This window comes from Periophthalmus magnuspinnatus, chromosome 8 (assembly GCF_009829125.3).
Source record: "Periophthalmus magnuspinnatus isolate fPerMag1 chromosome 8, fPerMag1.2.pri, whole genome shotgun sequence".
NCBI classification, from domain to species: Eukaryota; Metazoa; Chordata; class Actinopteri; order Gobiiformes; family Gobiidae; genus Periophthalmus; species Periophthalmus magnuspinnatus.
Window position 1 is genome coordinate 26,487,401 of NC_047133.1, and position 20,363 is coordinate 26,507,763.

The 20,363-nt window shown below is 37.7% G+C and overlaps 1 protein-coding gene across 1 annotated transcript in view; it reads left to right on the top strand.

The window, feature by feature from the left end:
* The first annotated feature begins 511 nt into the window (after positions 1-511).
* Positions 512-20,363, top strand: part of cyth3b (cytohesin 3b) — a 29,879-nt gene continuing 10,027 nt past the window's right edge. Inside the window, exons 1-3 of the mRNA XM_033971105.2 lie at positions 512-875; positions 18,937-19,019; positions 19,431-19,495. Coding sequence (XP_033826996.1) covers positions 857-875; positions 18,937-19,019; positions 19,431-19,495 — 167 coding nt within the window. The 5' untranslated portion in view covers positions 512-856. The remainder of the gene's footprint in view (positions 876-18,936; positions 19,020-19,430; positions 19,496-20,363) is intronic.

A 20,363-nucleotide genomic window follows, 5' to 3' on the forward strand; every position in this document is an offset into this window, starting at 1 on the left:
TATATATATATATATATATATATTATACACATGTTTATACACCTCAATTCCAGTATAATTCCAGTATTAGGCTTATTTTAAATAGTAAACATATAACAAATAATAACAAATAACAATAAATAGGTCATATTAAATAATAATTAATAATACCAAGTTAACCTGGTTTTTAAAAATTATGGAACGTGAATCAATCAGTTAATTAGTTTAGGCTAATGGATTTTGCCTAATATAAGGCTGTATTTTGTATCAATTATAGTCCACATCGCGGATAGGGTGATGGTTGGATGCTGAAGCTGGGATTGAACTAAACCCAAAACTGTCAAGTCAAACAAACTGAATGTGATGTAATTCCTTTCCAAAATAAAATCAGGTAAAGCCACGGAATAGTGTTTTCTCTACTGACACCTCTGTTTTATTGTGAAGGGGAGAGACTCATTTCCGGGAGAGTCTGTTACGCGTGACGCTGACTTGACGTAGCAGCGGCAATACTCTAAGCACTAGTGGAGAAGGCGTATTTAGAGGATGACGATAACACAGAGCTAAAGGACCACTGTGAGAGAGTGAGGGAGCGAAAGACAGAGAAGAGAGAGAGAGAGAGAGAGAGAGAGAGAGAGAGAGAGAGAGAGAGAGAGAGAGAGACTGACCGGTGGAGCTGCTTTTAGAGGAAAGACGTGGTGACACAGGACCGATGCGTAAATGGCCGCAGCGCTCAGAAGAGGACCCTGCGCATGAGACAACCTGTCCACCAGATGCGTCCTAGAGATTGGGACCGAAATTCGTCATAAATCATTGACGTTTCAAACCACGGGAGTTTTCGTCAGCTTTGGGAAGGTCTCCTCATCAAAGGGTTATCAGCATGGACGAGGACAACCAAGGTAAGAGACATTTTAGTGTTCTTTCTAACCGCTGACATGTGCCTTTTGGAAACTGCACTAAATCTACTCCCATATAACTGGCACAGCAGCATACAGCCTAATAGAACTGCAGAACATTGAATATAATCAATTAAAGCACCTTTTTGACCAGCTACGCTACAATTGTGTGATTATTTTTCTCACTTACAGTGTCCTACTAGTCTTTTTATGCCGATCGATATTTCATAAGCAACCGAATGAAACTGGATGAAATATTGTGCCAATGAATTCTTGTCCCAGCAAGTATTATAGTACACTAAGCAAGTTACTTTGAACCAACAGGTGCTTAAAGGGGTTTATGAAGATTTACGCATGCACTTACAACAAAACACAGCATGTAAAGGCAAAGATGCAATGCCCAAAAAGCAACTTGTGGTTTACGTCCACCCTTTTGTCAAATTCCTTTATTAATCCTGTGATTCATAACTGTACAAAATCCCAAAGTTTGTCAGTTTGTGTGGGTTGCGTGCAGTTACCCTGTTCAGTTACTTTTGTGCTATTACATTTACTTGAGTAGCCTAACGTTTAGTAGTTTTCAGACACCATACTTTTGTTCCTACTTGAGTAATATGTAAAGTCAAAGTTTTGGTTACTCTTCCCACTATAAGTCTACAAGTGACAAAAGCTTTATGTTGATTATATTAAACGTTTTAGTTTGTCAAATTTTTGTCTTCTGTGGCAGTTATTCCTAAGTCATTGTTTCTCCAAGTACGTTTTTACTCTTAGACAAGTATTTGGGCAACTATTTTTACTTCTAGTCGCATAATATTATCTGAAGTAATGGTACTCTTCCTTGAGTAGAATTTTAGACCACTCTCCCCACCTCTAGTTATGTGTCTCGTCCTTTACACTCCTTTCTTGGCTCCACATATGTGCAGTGCTGAGGGCTGGTTGTGCCGGATGTGCCTGGTTGCCGTAGTATTGGCTGTCTAGAGTGTGGGCATAAAGCTGTCATTGTTGGTGCTCCTGGCCTCCAGCGGTGGCACACGTCAGCAGCAGCATCGCCTCACAGACCTACATATGGTGTTGTGATGCCAACCGCAAGTAGCCACAACAGCCACGGGCCAACGCAAGACACTAAAACGATTCAGATGGGGAATTTTTTGACTAAAACTCAACTTTTGCAATGTTTGAAAACGTATTATAAACGTCACTGGAGTGGTTGTGTTCTCCCTTCTGCTCTGAGATTCACATGGTGCCTAAAAGTCTTCAATGATACTACAAAAGGAATCAAGTTTAAAATGTCTAAAAATAATTGTTAACTCAAACATTTAGTCCTTCATTGATTGGACTGGTTACATTTTTTTCAACAACTGGTTTTATTTTGGATGCGGTCACACTTGTCTGGCCCTGGCTTGATGTGGACTTGGTTTGGTCCTGTTCTAGTACTGGTTTACTCCTGGTCTTGAACAGGTTTAGTTCCAGGATTATTCTCACTTAAGTCCCAATTTTTCTGTGGTATTTGTGTAAGTGCATCCTTTAATTAATTTACAACTAAACTCAGAACTAAACCAGGACTATAATGGGACTAAACAAGGACTATAACAGGAATAAAACAGGTCTTCATCAGGACTGAACTGGGCTCATACCTGGACCAATCAGGAAAAGTGTGTCAATGCACCATTCGTTGTTGTTTGTTCTACTTTGTGATATTTTGGACCCACCATTTCTGGAATAAAACAGTTTCCTATATCTCCAAATCATATCACAAAAATAAGGTTATAATATGAGCAAAGAGGAACAACCAACGACTTAGAAAGTGCACGGATTTGTAATTTAAAGGAAGCATTTTTGTTTTGGGTCGTTTTTTAAGACCACCACCAAAAAATATGAAATTGTTAATGCTTTCTTTCATGTAGCAATGTTCCACCTCCACATACTCCCACAAAAGCCCACTGCAGAGTGCGAGAGCTCTGGGGGCGACCAACACTCATAGTAGAAAGCTTGATACTCAGCGTGATACACTTGGCTCAATATGTGACATTCGTTTCTTTGTAGGAACACATACAAAACATGCCAGACTGCAAGCAAACTGAGCACTAGCACAGGCTATAAGAGGGCTGGACAGAAGGGAGAGCAGACAGACAGGAGGTATATAGAAGGGGAGAGAGAAGTAGGAAAATGGCCAAATGACAGATCGTTGCAAATACATCCATATATTTTGATACTTGAGACTTATTTGTTTTCTTCAATGAATGTGCTCAGACTGTCAAATGTTACTGTAATCGCTGGCCACTGGTTACTAGTGTATCATCAGTTATCAAACCAATTTTTGCACACAGATATCCATCAGTTTTCGGTTAGATGTCTTTCCCGACACAATCCTCGCCATGGATCCAGTTTATGAAAAATGGCTATATATAATTACAATGAAATATTCTCATCTCTCAAGCGTCACCTGTTTGGACAACTTACAGGTCAGATCGATCTGGAGAAAAAGAATGTTTGACTTGCTTTTCAGTAATCTTTTTAGCAATAAAAACACCTCTAAGCGAGTAAATGCAAGATGGATAAGCTTGATTTTATGGAGCATTTCAGGCAAAGCAATAACATCATTACCAAATATACACTACTACACTACAGAAAGGTTAAGGTAGTGCTGCTATTGTGTTTTTACTACACACTAGACACTCAAATACTGCATATAATTTACCACTTACTTATTTCATTGACAATTTGCAGACACAGGCACATGTTTACAGTGTCGTAGTAATCCATTTGTACACATGACAGCGCACGGCACAATGCAACCAGCCACCACGACCCTCAGTGAATGGACAATAGGTCTTTAGTGGATGCAGTTAAGCTGGTGTTACACAGTATCATTCAGTGCGGAGTGAACTCATTGTAAGTTTGTGTTGGGAGCAGCTGTATACACACTGTTAGGCGACATGTTCTTGAGTGATGTCCATATGGTTTGAATCGGGGCGCTGGTTTCCACAATGCGTTTTTGACAACTACACACCGCTGTATTTGTACACCGTGAAATGAGATGGATAAAGTTTGGCAGTCTGGCAAATGTGCTGTGTTTTTCTGCAGTTGCGGAGATTTATTTTTTTGATTAAAAGTGGTATTTTTTTACTGAATAGTTTGTGAATACATTTCAACTTCAACAGCGTTGAAGCCTAATGTTAGTAAGCCATGATCGATTTTGTGGCTTTTTCACTAATTGCTTCTGGGCTACTGCTACTGACTTGTGTGTTTGTGAAATAGTAACTGTGGACCTGGCCTGACTTTTTTCATTGTTAGAGGCTTTGTGCAATGATTCCCATTTTTTACATTACATTACATTTTGTTAAGAAAACCACAAAAAAAGATGAGAAAAGAGTAAAAAAAAAATATAATTGACTGTTGGAGGTGATAAATTTTCTTCATAGCATTTGTCAAGGAAGGGTTTATTTCCACATTTCATCTTTCATCTTTTTCACTATAATATTTGTCATGTAAAATGCAGGATATACAGTAAATCACTGTTCTCTTTACAGATGCACATTTTTGCTTCAGTCCACATTTGATGGAAAAATGATTTGCGTTGTAGGTGATGTGTACATCCTGTGTGCGGATGTCCCTTCTGTCCCTCTGAGAGCTCCCTGCTTCCCCAGCCTGAGGGAGGATCAGGGCAAAAACACAGGCCTTTCTGATCATTACCAAAACTATAGTATTTGTAGGGTTGTCTCTGCTTCATTGCATACTATTTGCTGCATTCGCTCTCTCTTGTGTATTGCATCAGTGGTTAATTATAACAGCTATACCCATGTGATCTGTTGCACCCTATAGGCCTACCCAAACAACACATAATTCAAAATGATATGTTGAAAAATTACTGCTTTCTCGATACTGAATTGGTTGAAACCATATAGATATATTCTTATTTGAGAGTATTTAAAATATAAGTATTAATGTAAGTATGGCAAATTGTGCAGTCTTACTTTGAATACATTAGGATATTTTTATTACCAACCTACAAATTCATGTTTGTCTCACCACCACATAAAAACAGCAAAGACAACATAACAAGACAATAGCAGTTGTAAAATACAGCAAGTACATTATAAAACATCAAATTTTGTCTTGCCCCAGTACAAATATGTTGCCTAAGTATCGCAATTGAAGTCAAGCTAAATCCGCTGTGTATCTCTTAAATTTATGAAGCATTTTATTGTCTCTAAATCAGAAAGTGCACGGTTAGCATGTTAGTTGTTGTTGGTTTTACCGTGACAGCGAAACTCCACTCTGGTTTCTGAAAGTTGTGAAAACGTTTTATAAACACGCTTATAACTTCATCCTGGTTAATAATTAGGATGCTCTGAATTCATAAGGCAACCGAGGAACAGCTTTGGATCACTTCAAACCCTAGTGCAGTTTTTCACATTTTTACAATGTTAAAAATCAGATACAGCTCCTTTAACCGTGTGTTTTATCTTTGACAAAAAGGTCAGTGAACACAGAGGAGCCTTGTTGAATCTGCCCCTCGCGATATTTGATAGCACCTTACACTTAGTTAAAGCATTCCTCTGTCGGGTTAAGGTTAGACACACATGGAAGTGGGCCTTTTCGATCAAGGACACCTCAAATCCTCTCGGACCTTTCCTTACATTCAAAGCATTTCAAAAGCCAGTGTAAGTACTTCAATGAGAGGCCATGATACTGAAGAGAAAGTAATTTATTGTGCATTTAAACATTTTTCCCAAGGTTTTTTTTTTTTTTTTCAACATTAAGTATTAAGACCATCAAAGGCTTGTGAAGTGGAGATAGGCAATGAATTATGAAGCCAATGTTTTTTTTCTGCTTTGGGAGAGAAATCAGAGCTTGCAAATGTTCCCAGCGGTCTGTAGCTATGTGCTAAAATGGATTTCATTCGAATTTCCTAGCTGCTCCACTTGGGCTGTTTTTGGGACAGGGGTTCATGGCCTCCTCAGTACATTTCAGGCGTTTGTATAAATTGGCTCAGGTCTGTTCGGGAAAGGAAGACAAGGCCGAACAAAGTGAACAGGAAGAACAAGAGCTGGAACAATTATATAAGGGCCAGAGAAGTAACCTGGTCAATAAAAAGGAAAAGGTGGATTCGCATCTGATAGACAGTGATAGGAAAAAAGATTAACTCTGGGTTGTGGTGATCACTGCCACTGATTGCTTTCTTGGTTTGGTGAATTAGTTTGTTAAAAAAAATTCTAAAATAAAATATTCTTATACAGAAAAGATGAGTCAATGATGGAAATTTGATTTATTTTTGTTGGATCAAGAGCATTATCTGGATCAAGGGATTATCTCGAAACATAGGGTCAAAGATATTATACCAGATACAAGGTAAAAGAATTAATCACATAAAGGAGAAAAACTAAGACATAGAAGAACAAGCAGTGCAAGAAACACACCTTTTCATTTGTACTAGACCTGTTCACAAAGCCTTTACTCAAATAAGTTCTGGTAGAGTTTTGGTAGTTAAAAATGTATAAGTACAAGTATTTCTGATTGCTCTATGATGTAGCAGTTCTGTCATTAGCTGCTCACTCTCTAATAGCGATCTTTTCTCCAGTTTAATATGGTTGTTTGATCCCATTTTGTGTGTTGTATCTTGTGCTTGTCTGGTCAGTTTCTAATCTCTCTGTGCTGTGGACCTGTCCTTGGGGATCCATGGGGCAAACAGCAGGAGCCTGTCCAGCTTTTAGGAAAGGATTTGTAATACTTCGGGCTTACTCTATAGGTCATTGTGTCAGTAAGATACAGCACTTTGCCAGTTTTTGATTACAGTTTCTTATGTTGCAGAGTGATCCTATTATTCCATGTTGGTTGTAAAATCTGCGCAGCATGGGCAAACGTTCAATACAGACTCTTTGATTGTACGCTGTTATAATTTGTATTAGAAGATAAATGTACTAACCGATGGGAAAAAAACATTTCTGCAGATAAAGTAGGTTAGTAGTACGAGTCTAGCCCAGCTGTACATACGTCATGTTTCTTTCTGGTGTCTACTTCTTCACTGGTGGAGCCTGTGTACATAACTGTGCTTTTAGAGTGTGTATGGCTTTATATGGTGATCATGTGCGGGGATTAGTCTGGGCTGTGAGTCCTCTTCATGCACATATATACAAGTGGAGGGATGAACCAAGGAGGGATATAGATGAGAGTGGATTATAGGTCAGAGAATCACATTTTGCAGAAATATCACTTTTTACTGTTATTTGAAAGACTAAACTACATATTTGTATTAATTGATTTATTTCTAATAGATTTTCTGAGAATTGTCTTCCCATAAAACAAAGTGGTCAGTGGGTTTTTATTATTTCAATACCGTTTCCTACCACACTTGACTCATAGGAACTTGTGGTTTTGGTATACATTTGACACTGATGAATTTAGTCAGACCTCATACTAAGGTTTAGGTTAAGGTATACTTTGTTAATCCATCATGAGGGAAGTTCACTCTCTGCATTTGACCCATCTTTCACTCACTGCATTTGACCCATCCTTCAATGCCTTTACAACACAATATTATAGATATTAGACATTAGATTATAGTATAGTGTCCCAAATACACGACAAATAGCCTAAAAAGGGATTTTTTTTCCAAATATACCAGATACAAGGTAACTGTATTAACTGAAATGTCTTTAAAGAGCTGATATTTTACTTCTATGGGGTATTACCTGCTAACACATAACATGTTTAGATCACCATGTTTAGAAAATGCCATATTCACTGAAAACAATGTATTAACATGTTTTATCTTTAATTTTGATGCTATGAAAAATGCTCCAAAAATGATTTTTGTGTAATACCTCTTTTTAAATTAAATTGTACCACTTTTCTTTCAGACAGGAATCAGCAGTAGACATATTTGCTCAATTTGACATTTCCTCCTGAGATTGAATGACCAGCCCAGCGCTCTTTCATATGTGCTGCTTATAATACACTTCAAGGTTATAAATTCAATACAAATAATTTTCTTTTTGTTTGGGTTCAAAACTCTGGTTTACTCTTGAGGTTGTCATACTTTTCTTTGCCTCTCTCTTCTTTCACACATTATTCTGTACATCAAATCACTTTTCTCACCTTCACAGTTAGATATGATAGATATTCAGTGACTCTGAGCAGGTCATGACATAGAGCACTCACACATAAGCAGCCTCCAAGGCCTGGCTGTATTAAAAGTGATTTACGGCTCTTCACACATGTATTTAATCCCCCCACTGACATCTGTCATGTAGAGTTTTTAATATCATGAATGAATACTTCTATCTAGCAAAATTGATTTTGTTTTTTTTTTTACTTTTGCACTAATCAAGACATGGTCATTGACAGAGAAAGAATATCAATATTATCTTTATTACTAATTGAAAAGTGACCATAAGATGTCATAGTCTGTTTAATATAAGATCAAGCCATCAGAGATGGTACAGAAGGGGAGTAAATGAAATGAACCAGTGTTTAAAGCAACACCACATACGGATCTGGCCAAGAATAGGTGAAAATAAAGGCATTTTTGAATATTTTCTATTGTAGTAACAAACATGCATGTTTAGTGCAAGCATTTCCAGAATGTTACAAAGTATAGTTTTAAGTTTCTTAACTTTCTGTGTTGCTTTAAATCTTGTTTTTTTCCCCGTGCACTTGTCAGGCAGTGCTTTAAAAACAATATCCGAAGGTCGCGTGAGTTTTACTGGTGCGGTGGTAAATGAGCAGTCATAAGTCCTTCATGTGTGTCTTTTGATTGCAACAGTGTCTAAAAAGGAAGTGAAAACTAATATGTTAGCTTTCAAATGAGCACAAGCTAATATTCAAAAGTTCAATGTGGAAACGTGCCACTGTGTGACTTCATGTAAAGGGGAAGCATGAGCTGTTTTCTGGTAAATACCCACCCCATTCAAATCAGTGATTTCAACAGTCCACTGTCCGGAAGTAGTTACTGCAACCAAACTTTGGCAATCAGGTTTAGGGATATTGAAATGTAAAGTTAATGTAATGATGAAATACTTCTCTGACTCATAAATGTTGAAAATGTTGAATAAAATGATGTTTTACAAGCCCACATAAGGGACATAAGGGTTATTATACTGTTTGAATTATACATTGTACATTATATATTAGGCCTCAAATTGATGTATGTCAGACATAAATAATTTCTTGGGTAATTGAGTATTGATTAAAACTTGATGATTTCTTATGGCCCACCCAACCTGACCAGGTTTCAAATCTGTAACTAACACGCTATAGGCTTTTCCATTAGGTCATAAGTCTTTACAAGCCTGTGTGAAACCTTTGTGCTTTTACATTTGATCCCAGGTATAAAAAAATTAATTGCATTTTTCTGTTGATCCGTTTAAGCATAATCTACAGCAAGATTATACTAAAGGAGCTGAATAACAGAATCTCCTCACCTGGTAAACCTCTTAACTGAACCAGTGAAAACACATTACCGGGCCTCTGCCCCCACACAGAGCGCAAAAGAAAAGCCGGCTTCATGCTGTTACTATACTTATCTTTATAGCCTTTGCAGACCAAATATCTTCTCTAAGAACATTTCTTTCCCATTCCCTCCACTGATAATTGTTTTATCATTTCTCCAATCCAAACACTTGAGACTTCTCTCCCATTGGCAGCTCGACTTGTCTGCCACTGTCAGACCGTGGGCTGTGACATACTACAGTTACTTCCTGAATGAGTCAGAACGTCTCTCAGTAGTACTTGCAAAAACTTATCCAAGTGCTGACTTTGCTTGGCTCACCTAAACTTCAAGATACCATTTAAACAGGAAGCATCATCTTTCGAATAATACTGGCCCCTATTTTTTCATTATCTAATGTCTTTGTGTGTATTGGTTGGCTTTTGGTCTGTTGACTAAGCAAGAAACAAAAGTATTGATTTTGGTGTACATTCAGATTAATACATGGAGCAGTATGGTCATGACTCCAACATTTCAAACTTGATTTTGATACTATGAACAACTTCTGATACTCAATACAGATTTTGAAGTCACATTGACAAAGCACACACTAAATGAGTAGTTTCTTTACCAAAGAATATATATATATATATATATATATATATATATATATATATATATATATATATGTGCACTGAAACTATAAACTAAACCTATAATCACAAACTCTACCCATTGTAAAGTATGCTGCTAACCGGCGAACAAATTGTCCTGTGAGCATCCGTGCGTGCTGCTGGGGTAAGGTGACATTGTGGAAAAGATAATAAAAGGAGAGATGCAGTCTGGATTCACACAGGTGAAGATAAAAACATTAGCTTGGTTCTGACTACACACATTCATTTATGGAGTTGTGTAAATAAACTGTTCTTACACTCAGAACATTATATAATTTCATATATTAATTTCTGATGAAGGGCTTTTTTTAAAGAACTATCCAAAAATATGTTTTTGTCAGTGATTGGATTCACAAATTCGACGCCCTTTTATCTCCCTACATGTCTTTGCAGTGTTCCATTATGTCTTTGCAGTGTTCCATTATGTGGCATTAAACTTATCTCTTGCATGTATTCAATTACTATTCTTTAAAAATTACGTTGAAAAACAAACTTTCTTTGTGTAAGACCATTGCCTTTCTTCAGCTCTGACCTGTAACGTGGGTTGATGGTGTCACCAGCTTGTCTCCCTGAAGATAAATATGTAAAATGCCATATTGTGTAACATCCAAGTCATAGCAATAATATCTCCATTGAGACATGAAGATGGTGGACCCACCAAAAGGAAGTGACGTAGGAAGTCTGAGGTTTAAAGGGAGTTGCATAGTGATGATGACATCATTCAGAAATGTTCAAATTTCCTCTGAAATGTGCAGAGGAACATTTCAGAGGAAATTCAGAGGAAGGCATCACTTTTACACAGCAGTTTTTCAAAGATGTTCCCTGTTCATGAATAAGTGACTGTGACTAGTGGGCTCTGAGGAGACGGTCCCGCTCTGAGGGATGCTCTTATGAAGTCTTTGAGCCTTTGAAGAATCAAACGCTCATGTTAGGTTTGATGTAACCTCTGATTTTTTGTTGTAATCTACTTTTCATGAAGGCAGTGTCACAGGTGAACAACAAGTGAATGCAGCGGACTATGAATGTATCAGCTCTTTGCTATGTTGACCACACCTGAAGCAAACTAAGGATATGTCAGTTCAAGGACAAATCTTGAAAAGAATACCCTTGTTTTATTTACAATGTACACATTTACATTAAATAAAATAAATCAATGAATCTATTTGTCTATTTACAAATTCATGCACCATATGGAAGTTCTTTCTAGGGCAGTGAATGCCAAAGTCTGGGTTCCCAAAGCTTTACACGAGGTCGACATTTCAAACTAGTCAGCTTGAATTATAATGAAGGGATGGTATTTTAACTGCTATATTGGCAAGTCCAGTCCTGAATTCATTCAGATGATTCTAATGAAGGTGTGTGTAACCCTAACCCTAACCCTAACACAGTGGAGCACTTCCTGTATTACCACATGACATCACAAGGTGGAACAGAGTGCTTTCAGTTTTAGAAAAGAACTCACCCTAAATATGCAAGGTTTGAATGTTGAATGTGTGAATGAAAGAAAACACAACTCCAGGTCTGTTTGTGATGAAGAAACAACATTATAACATAGATCAGAAAATAATGTAATATAGGCTCTTTAAGGTTGTAGATGATCAAAAAATAGCTTCATTTGAGCTTGTGGGTGGACCATTGGGGCTCACAGCACTGAGTGGATGCAGCAGCAGGAATGTGGGATATTTCCATACGACCACAGTCATCTGTCAAGAGGCTTTCTCTGTGTGAGTGCTCCAATGTGTACTGTGTAGGAGTCAAAATGTTACAATATACTATGTCCACCAAGTGCTATCACAGCTTCCTTGACAAGCTGCTAAAAGCTGTGTATGTGTGAAGATCCTTTTGCACAAGCCAAATGTGGGTTGACCCTGGACATTGTTGTTTAAGAGTGTGTCAAGTTCTTCAACTGTGTGCACGGATTCCTCTTCAGTTCAAATATTTGCTTAATTTAGTCATTTTACTCCAAATTTTTGCTCTCTTTTGGGGTAGTTGTTGTTTTGAATGAAATACCAATTGTGTAGTCTTGGTTTAGTTTGGTTTAGCCCTAATTTATATCTAGACTAGTCCTGTTTTAGATCTGGTGGTACTCTAAATGTTTTAGTAGTAGTATTTGGTGTGGGAAGTACTATATGATATACAAAAAAGAGCAGTGGCATGCATTTTGAATAGTGGGGTAAGGTTATCGAAATCACAATTATCAAATTTGATTATTACATAACATAGTAACATTATTTTCATACAATGTAAAAAATGTTACATAAAAATACACTCATTTTCAACAGTACTTAACCGTTCAGTGGATTTACATTGAGAAAAAGAAGAAAGTGAACGTCTCAGGCATCAAATATGGCTCTGGCTTTGTCTCTCCATTTGTAAAAAGGTAAGTGTAATCCTTTACATTATGTGCTTATGTTTTTTATGTTAATATGCACCCAGCTTGGGTTTGAAAAAATATTAGTAATAAATGGGTAAAACTTCATTGCTAATAAACTTCGCTAACACTTTGTTGGCAGCAATGTAATTTATCAGAGAAACCTCCTGCACACTGTATTAGTACTAGTTTGTTGCAAATCTGTCATCTGTTTGTTGAGAAGGTACAAATTATTGATTGTGTGGTTGATTGATGTTGATTGATCTGTTGGATTGTGCTAGTGGTCAGCTGAACTTTACTCTCACATCTCACAACTGAACCCTGAGACTGGTAAGTAACATGTTAAAACATGACTGCATTACAGGATTTTACAGGATATTTGTTATTATTTGCAGCTTCAAACAAAAGATAAACTACACAGACAGCTCATATCCGCTTTTATAATGTTCTTTTAACTCATGATTCAATTTCATACCTCTGGTCACATGGTGGTCAGACAGATAGAAACAATATGGAGGCACCACAAGTGACTATAACTGCTGTGTTTGCAGGTTGCGTCTTCATGTTAAACCACATATGGGAGAGGCAGCAGGAGCCTGGATTTGATGTAAAAGGTAAATATCTGAAATAAACCACATTTAACTGTTTTTTTGACAGTGAAAAAGGAATAACTGGATTAATGTTTGTGCTTTTTGTTTTCAGGGATTAGGTGTTCTGAGGCCAGATATTGTACATTTCTTTTTTACACTGTGTTGAAAGTTTTTAAAATATATTTCAGTGTTCAAATATTTGTACATTCCTGCAATCAAATTGATTAATTGTGGTGAAATGTATTGTATAATTGTGGATTTGCAGTTTTAATAAAAACTCATTGTATTAAGCTACTGTGTATGAAAGAGTTTTATTTTAAAAAAACGCAATAACAGATAGAAGCCGTAAAATCTTTCTTTGCCAAAGTTCTTTCATCCACTACGTGCTTACCATTAATATACGGCGTTGTACAAATTTTGCTGCCTGCTCTTTATTGTACATTAACGCTAATATTGCTTACAGCGTAGCAAACATGTTTTTTGGGGTACAACCTGCTGACCCTGTAATTTAGATATCTACAAAGATGTTTGGAAATGCATGAAATTATATTAGATTAGTGGTTCATATATCAACCGTTAATTGTAACAATTATTCTGAACACTTTCAGCCCATTTAAAAAAAAAAACTGGATTTGTCTTGTTGAGTTACATGTTAGTTCCTGTTGAGGTTTCATGTAGTAGCCCATTTTGCGTGTTTTTGCTGCACACCATTGTTCTAGACAGTAGCAGATTTCTCTAATTAGAGTTTTGTGAGAAAGCCCTCTGCCCTGCTGCTGTTTATGCAGTGGCTATTGTTTCAAACAGGCCATTTCTAATCATAGCTCACATCCCTTCTATTGTCCCACTGCACGTTTAGAGAAAATCAGGAAATGCTTCACTTGCACTGGCTGATTCTTTCTGTCACCAAGTTCATTCTGTCAGTGTTTTTACGGTTTCCACTGTGCAGTATTATCGTATCATATACTTGTGATGAAACTCAACATACAACGGTTTACTTATAACTGTCTGGGATAGTGTCATGCAGTTGTTTCCTTATAGTTCTCAAATCTTGGCATGCTATTTGCTTTTTTGCCACTCTTGGACTCTCTTCTCATGACAGAGAAGTCTCTGGGATAGTGTCAGGCAGTTGATTTCCCATAATCCTTTGCAAGAATATGGCTGGTTGGATGGAAATGGGTGACCCTGTCAGTAGTTATTACCTGAGAACATGCTATGTAAAATGAATCTAATATATTTTACAGGCCCTGTGTTTGTTTTTTTGGTTGTTTCACATTGTCCGTAGACATGGATTACACTTTATATTGACTTTATACAGCATTTTGGGCAGCTGTGGTTGTTTTTAAATGTGCTTTATAAATAAATTTGACTTGACTTAATGGATGTGTAGTTGAATTGTTTCTTACAAACAGCTGTCTTCATGTCCTAGGGCCTTGTTCAGCATAATCATGTATAGATTTCATTTACCCGACAAAAACAAAAACATGCTTTTCAGTATTCAGGTCTCTTGCGGTGGTGATTATATTGAAAAAACGTGATGTCACAGTGGTGGGCCTTGTGATCTCCCGTTAGGAGACTGTCGGTCATGTGGAGCCGATCCCAATCTCTATCTGCTCAATCAGTCTGGACCGTCTCAGGCAAAAGGTCTACTGTCTACTGCGTCAAGCCATCATGCATTATTTAAAATGTTTCTTGTCATTTAATTAGGGAAAGGAGAATAATTAGTCAAATATAAAGTTGCTAAAATTTTACAGAATATATTTGAGTTATGATGTCAGTGTATATAATCACTATTTTACTTCATTTTATTCAGTGTAATGTACAACTCACTTTTTTGAATAATGATTAATGTACAAAGATGTAAAGATGTGTTTAGGGACCAATGAACAAATGAACTTCCTTTGCCCCTTATGCTCTCGGACTTCTGAACTTTCGACACACTGCTGCCCCAGAGCCCTGAGTGTCGGGAGTTGTTGAGTTTTAACCTGATGACCTTCTTTTCCTGGAGGTCTGTCCCAGTGTTGTATGAAACGACTAATGAGGGTTGAGCAAATAGAATGAAAATATAACTACAAGTGAAAAAATCAGTTAATACGTTTTGGGTTTTTTTGCCTATACGTTGTACAAAAATATAGCTGATAAAAGTGTGAAATGGGGGTGAAGAGTGGGGAAAGACATTCAGGAAACTGTTGCAACCTCGATTCAGCCCCTAGCATCTTTTCTGCTGCTTATACAAATATGGGATCGTTTAGTATATACTGATTAATCATTAAACATGTTAGATATTGTAGAAACATCAAATAATATCACTGCAGTTAATGTAAAAAGTAATTAAAAGGGCTGTAGTTGACTAAAGAAATTCTTCGTTGACTAAAGACATGTCCTGCCGATCGATTACTTGACTAAAAAGGAAGCGTGGCAAAAACTCTTAAAACTATTATAGATCTCTATGCATTTATATAAAGACAGATTAAACTTGTGAATCATGAATCTCACTAACTTCCTCTTTCTGCTGTCGTCTTATGCAAACTCTTTGACTAGTAACCGATTAACCAACTAAAGGACTAAAGGCCTATAGCCCCTGGTAATTACAGTGGCTTGTATTGCTTATGTTCATATTTCTAAAGTAGTTGTATTGGGAAACAGCGCTGCGTGCCTCTGGGCCTCATAGGTTTCATGTATAATGCAATAGATACGAACCGTGCTGTAGTAAATGCTTTTGCAGTCATTTTGCGTCACTCAAACACAGAACACAATTGTTGTCCCAAAATGACCATTTGTCCAGTCTGGGTTTTGAGCTCTTGGTCAGCTGGAGTGGGAGGGGCAGAGGAGAGGTTAGCGCAGTACAGACGTAGGTTGGCCTGCTGGATAACTGTTCTCTGCACAATTACTGCCTTCATTGAAGCTGTTTAACGCAAAGCCAAGAAGAAAGCCACAGTAACAGAGTGTAAAGATGTCTCCAAGGGGGGCCCTCTTCATCATGCTCAACTCAATCCTTTCACTATTGTTTGGCACCAATTCTAGGTCATCGTTTTACACACGGCAAGAAGTTAATTTAGATTTTCTGTACTAATGCGCTTGAAACAAAATGCAAAAGTGTATGTTTACTGGAATGAATTTTGCATCTTAGAAATAATCTTATCTAAAATGGTTATGTAAAGGTGCACTCTGTAACTGTTTGTGGAGTGTCTATCTTCTTGCTTCTTGTTTCCATGGAGATTTTATTGCTTTGCCTGGAATGTTCCACAATATGTCATTAAGGTAATCTATCTCCATGGAGTCAAGCAAGGCGAGGCTAGGACACAGGTCTAATATGTGAAGAGTCCACACTTACAGCAAGAATTAATTACAATTTGTGAATAAAACTTGGATTAATGCCATACTGTGGACTATTCCAGGCAATGCAGTAACATCATGGAGACAAGCACAGGGCAAACCTTCCATCAGAAAAGTTTCATAGTACACCTTTAAGGGATAGTATAATAGATGCCCAAAATTATTTCAGTGTTGATCCAAGCCGACATCTGGAATCTAGATGTTCAGTTTTTCAAATAGTTTTAAACAGGAAAAATAAACTATTGCGAGTGTCTAGAGCAGCGGCGTCAAACTCATTTTCACCGAGGGCCACATCAGCAAAATGGCCTTCATCAAGGGCCAGGTGTAACTGTGCGGCAGTGTAAATGTCACTAAATGTATGTCGACGTAGACTGCACTGACCCCGCCTCATAACACAAAAAACATACAGGTTTTTCTCCTCAAAGCACAAACTTGTGTTCACCTTCACCTTTCTTCCTTCCAACTTCCTTCCATGCCAACAATTTTCCTTTTCATTAACATTTTGTGATGATTATTTGCAAATATTTCTCAGTTCCACTTGCTGGGAAAATCTCATTAGTTTATTGTCAGTGCACACATTAAAGCAGTATAGACTTATTTTAAAATGACAGCCATGCCTTTTAATTTATCTTCTCGCGGGCCACATAAAATGACGTGGCTGGCCGTACTTGAGTTTGACACATGTGGTAATTTGTTCCTCTAGACTCTGGAGGAACAAATTACTTACTAGTAGAATTACCATTGTGCCACAGTATTACTACAAATTGAACTATGACTAGAGCATTTACCCGTCTGATTTTCTTCCTGGTCTGGGCATGCTACAAAGTGCTTACTGGAGCTGTTAGTGTTGTCAAGATACAAAAAATTTGATACCGGAATGATAATTTGAATGATAATTATAATACTTATTTGTTGCCATGTGGTCTTGTACTAGTTTAGATGATTTTTGGAAAGGTAAAATTTTGTCCAGTTTAGTATTGATTACTTTCTGAATTTCTGTACTTTCTACAACCCTCCTAGCTGACACATATTTCAAACTGCACACCATACTTTGATGCACAGGTTTTTGCATGCTTTAGCTGATCCTGTGTGGAGTGAGGAGTGGATCAAAGCTGTAGAAAAGCCATCTCCTCCAGTCTTGCCCTCTTGACTGCCTCCTCATGTGTGAAAACCCAAACTCCATTTACCACCAACATAAGCAATGACCGCAATCTCCCCTCTGCTTTTGTCCCACCAAGAATGGACATGAATAATATGGATTTTCATGAAACCTTGAAATCTTATAACATTAAAAAGAAAAGAGAATAACTTTTAACTTCCCCCCTCTGCAGTATTATTTACCGCCAATGGGGGTGAACAGTGGGTCTGAATCGTAAAAGCGGCTTATCCGTATGATTCAGCGGGGGGGATTGTGAAAGCGCACCCCCACTTTAAAGCATGGGGGCGGAGGCGGACAAAGGCAGATAGATGGAGGAGAGCCGCAATCTGGTACACTGCGAAAATGACCTACTTCCTGTCTCTCAAATGGATCAGTGGATGTGTGGATAGAGGAGAAGGAGAGGAAGGGGGGGGGGGTCTTGTGCGGGGTAGACGTGCTACGGTTAAATGAGCAATAAGTAGGTGGCTCTAGAGATCGCACACAGTAAAAAACGAGTGTGCATGGTGTGTGTGTGTGTGCCCACCTGTGTTTGACATGCCATATAATGCTGCTGTCGCTTCCCCTTTGCTGTTGTTGATTAAACTGAATGTAGGTTTTGAATGTGCGTTACTATCAAAAAGCCAATATTTGAAAGACTCACCAGATGTTAACCTTATGGACACTGGCTTGCTATTCACCTTATTCCGGTAGTTGCCTTGACAGCAAATAAGTTCTATACAGACTACAGAGATGTTATAAAGCCTCCTTGTTGATGCGCATGAACATAGAACTTTTTACGCAAATCAACCTACTTTATATCATATTTTAGTGGCAAAATCGTCCTGCTCAACTGGAGGTTGAAGAAAGAAAGCACGGTTTAGTAGCATTTAGAGGCAAAAGTGAGTGGTTCAGAACAATTTCAATAAACCTACCTTATATGGAGATGCTTGAAAAAAACACAGGTCAAAGATGGTGCAAAAAGGTGCGCTACATAACTTTTGTGGTGGAACATTTACTGCATGTTTTTCCAGGTATAAATACAAGAATAAAGTACATCTCCATGAATACAACCAGGTCATCCCCCACCTGACAAAGTTGCATAGTGCACCCTTAATCTGCAGAGAAAAACTTACACACCTACAGCGGAATTCATGTTTTAAAAGCCAAATTAGTGCATAGCTTTACTCAGTGGTTTTGAGAGACAGAACAAACATCCATGTGATTCAGTACAGGGCTGAATTTATTGTTTCATCGAACCATTTTTGCAACTGATTGGAGTTGTGACTGTAATCAGCATTATTATCAGCATTATTACCTGATTAATTGCACATACAACCCTATTTTAACGTGATGTGGCGACAAAGACTGTGGCTAATTCCCTCTATTTAGGTCATTGCTTAAGTCCATAGAGTGAATCACCACTTTCAAGTTTATGGCGAGGCGTTTGATTGGCTGCCGCGAGTGTGAATGTAATCCCTACACTTAACCCAGCCCCTCTCACTCACACGATTTTGTCTTTTTTCTCATCTACAGTACCTGAAGACCTGTCTGGGGAGGAGCGAGATGAGCTGTCCAATATAAGGCGCAGGAAAAAAGAACTGCTCGATGACATTGAAGTAAGTTACACTGTGATTTATAATTTTTACATTTTAGATGCAGTTTCTTTATTGCATTATACTGGTTTAAGGGCTGCAAGACAGAAGAAATGCATTATACTGTAACTATGCTGAATGCTGCTTAAAGTGTTCATAGTTAAAGATTTCAGGCAAAAAAAGCACTTAGTTAGAAGTAAGATTTTCAGATATTCAGATATTTTTCAACAGTGCATTAGGAAAATGTTAAAATTTGGCAATAAATGTTTTGGTTGAGGTTGAAGTGTCGGACAAAATGTGGATCTTAAAAACAAGAACACCAACACTTATATTTAATACAGCTCCCACCTGCAGCTAACTGTGTTGACAAAACCTGTTATAATTTGTGGACCCATTTGACCTGAAATGGAAGCACTGATGAGTTGTTTGTTGCAGCGGTTGAAGTTCGAGATTGCAGAGGTGATGACGGAGATTGAGCAGCTAACTTGCGTAGGAGAGAGGTGAGATGCATCCCCTGTATTTGCTTTGTTTCTATGGAGCTGTCTGTGGAAAAGGTCACTTGTATATGGATGTTTATGCGTGACATTTTCTTCTGTTGCTTTGACACTGGTAATTTGCTAAGCGGCTTATTCTGTACCTCAATCATTATATAAAAAAAGAATCCTCTTGGTACCTGCATGCCATTGTTTTTTTTACTATTTGTATTGAAGTGAACATTTTGTCCCTAGAGTTAAAGTTTTTCGGGGTTTTTTATGCCGGAAAAAATGTAGTTTGACAAATGACCTAAATTGCTTGGTGACTGTCTCCATAACAACAGCTCTAAACAGCATCGTGTAGTGGCATATCAAAGGCTCTGTTTGTGATATAACTAGTTATTTTTACAGTGGTCCAATTTCCTTTATTCCTTACTTACACTTCCCAATTAGTCAACTTTCAAAGGCTGTAACAACAACTAGTATGCTAAGTCTGCCCTTCCTGATTATCAGAGAAAGCACTTTTTTAGCTGCTGACAGTATACGGTTGACTTATTTCAACTTGAAGAGCCGCTTATACAAAATATCTGTAATGGGGCAAGACAAATTTTCCTCAAATACATGGAAAAAATCAGGTATTGGCCCTATAAAAAAACTCTCCTGTCACCCCTAAAACTCCAGCTAACTCACTCCATGCATTCTCCTGTTTGCTGAAGTCCATAGTCTTTATAAGCCAAATAAAAAAAACAATTTGGCTCACAAAGACACCATCAACCGATCAACTATTCTGATGTGTATAAGTCTTCATTTTGGCTTGGTGGTTACCTTGTTATGCCTGATGTCTACTTCACTACTCTCTACTACTGTTTAACACTCCATCCATCTCTCCCAGTTA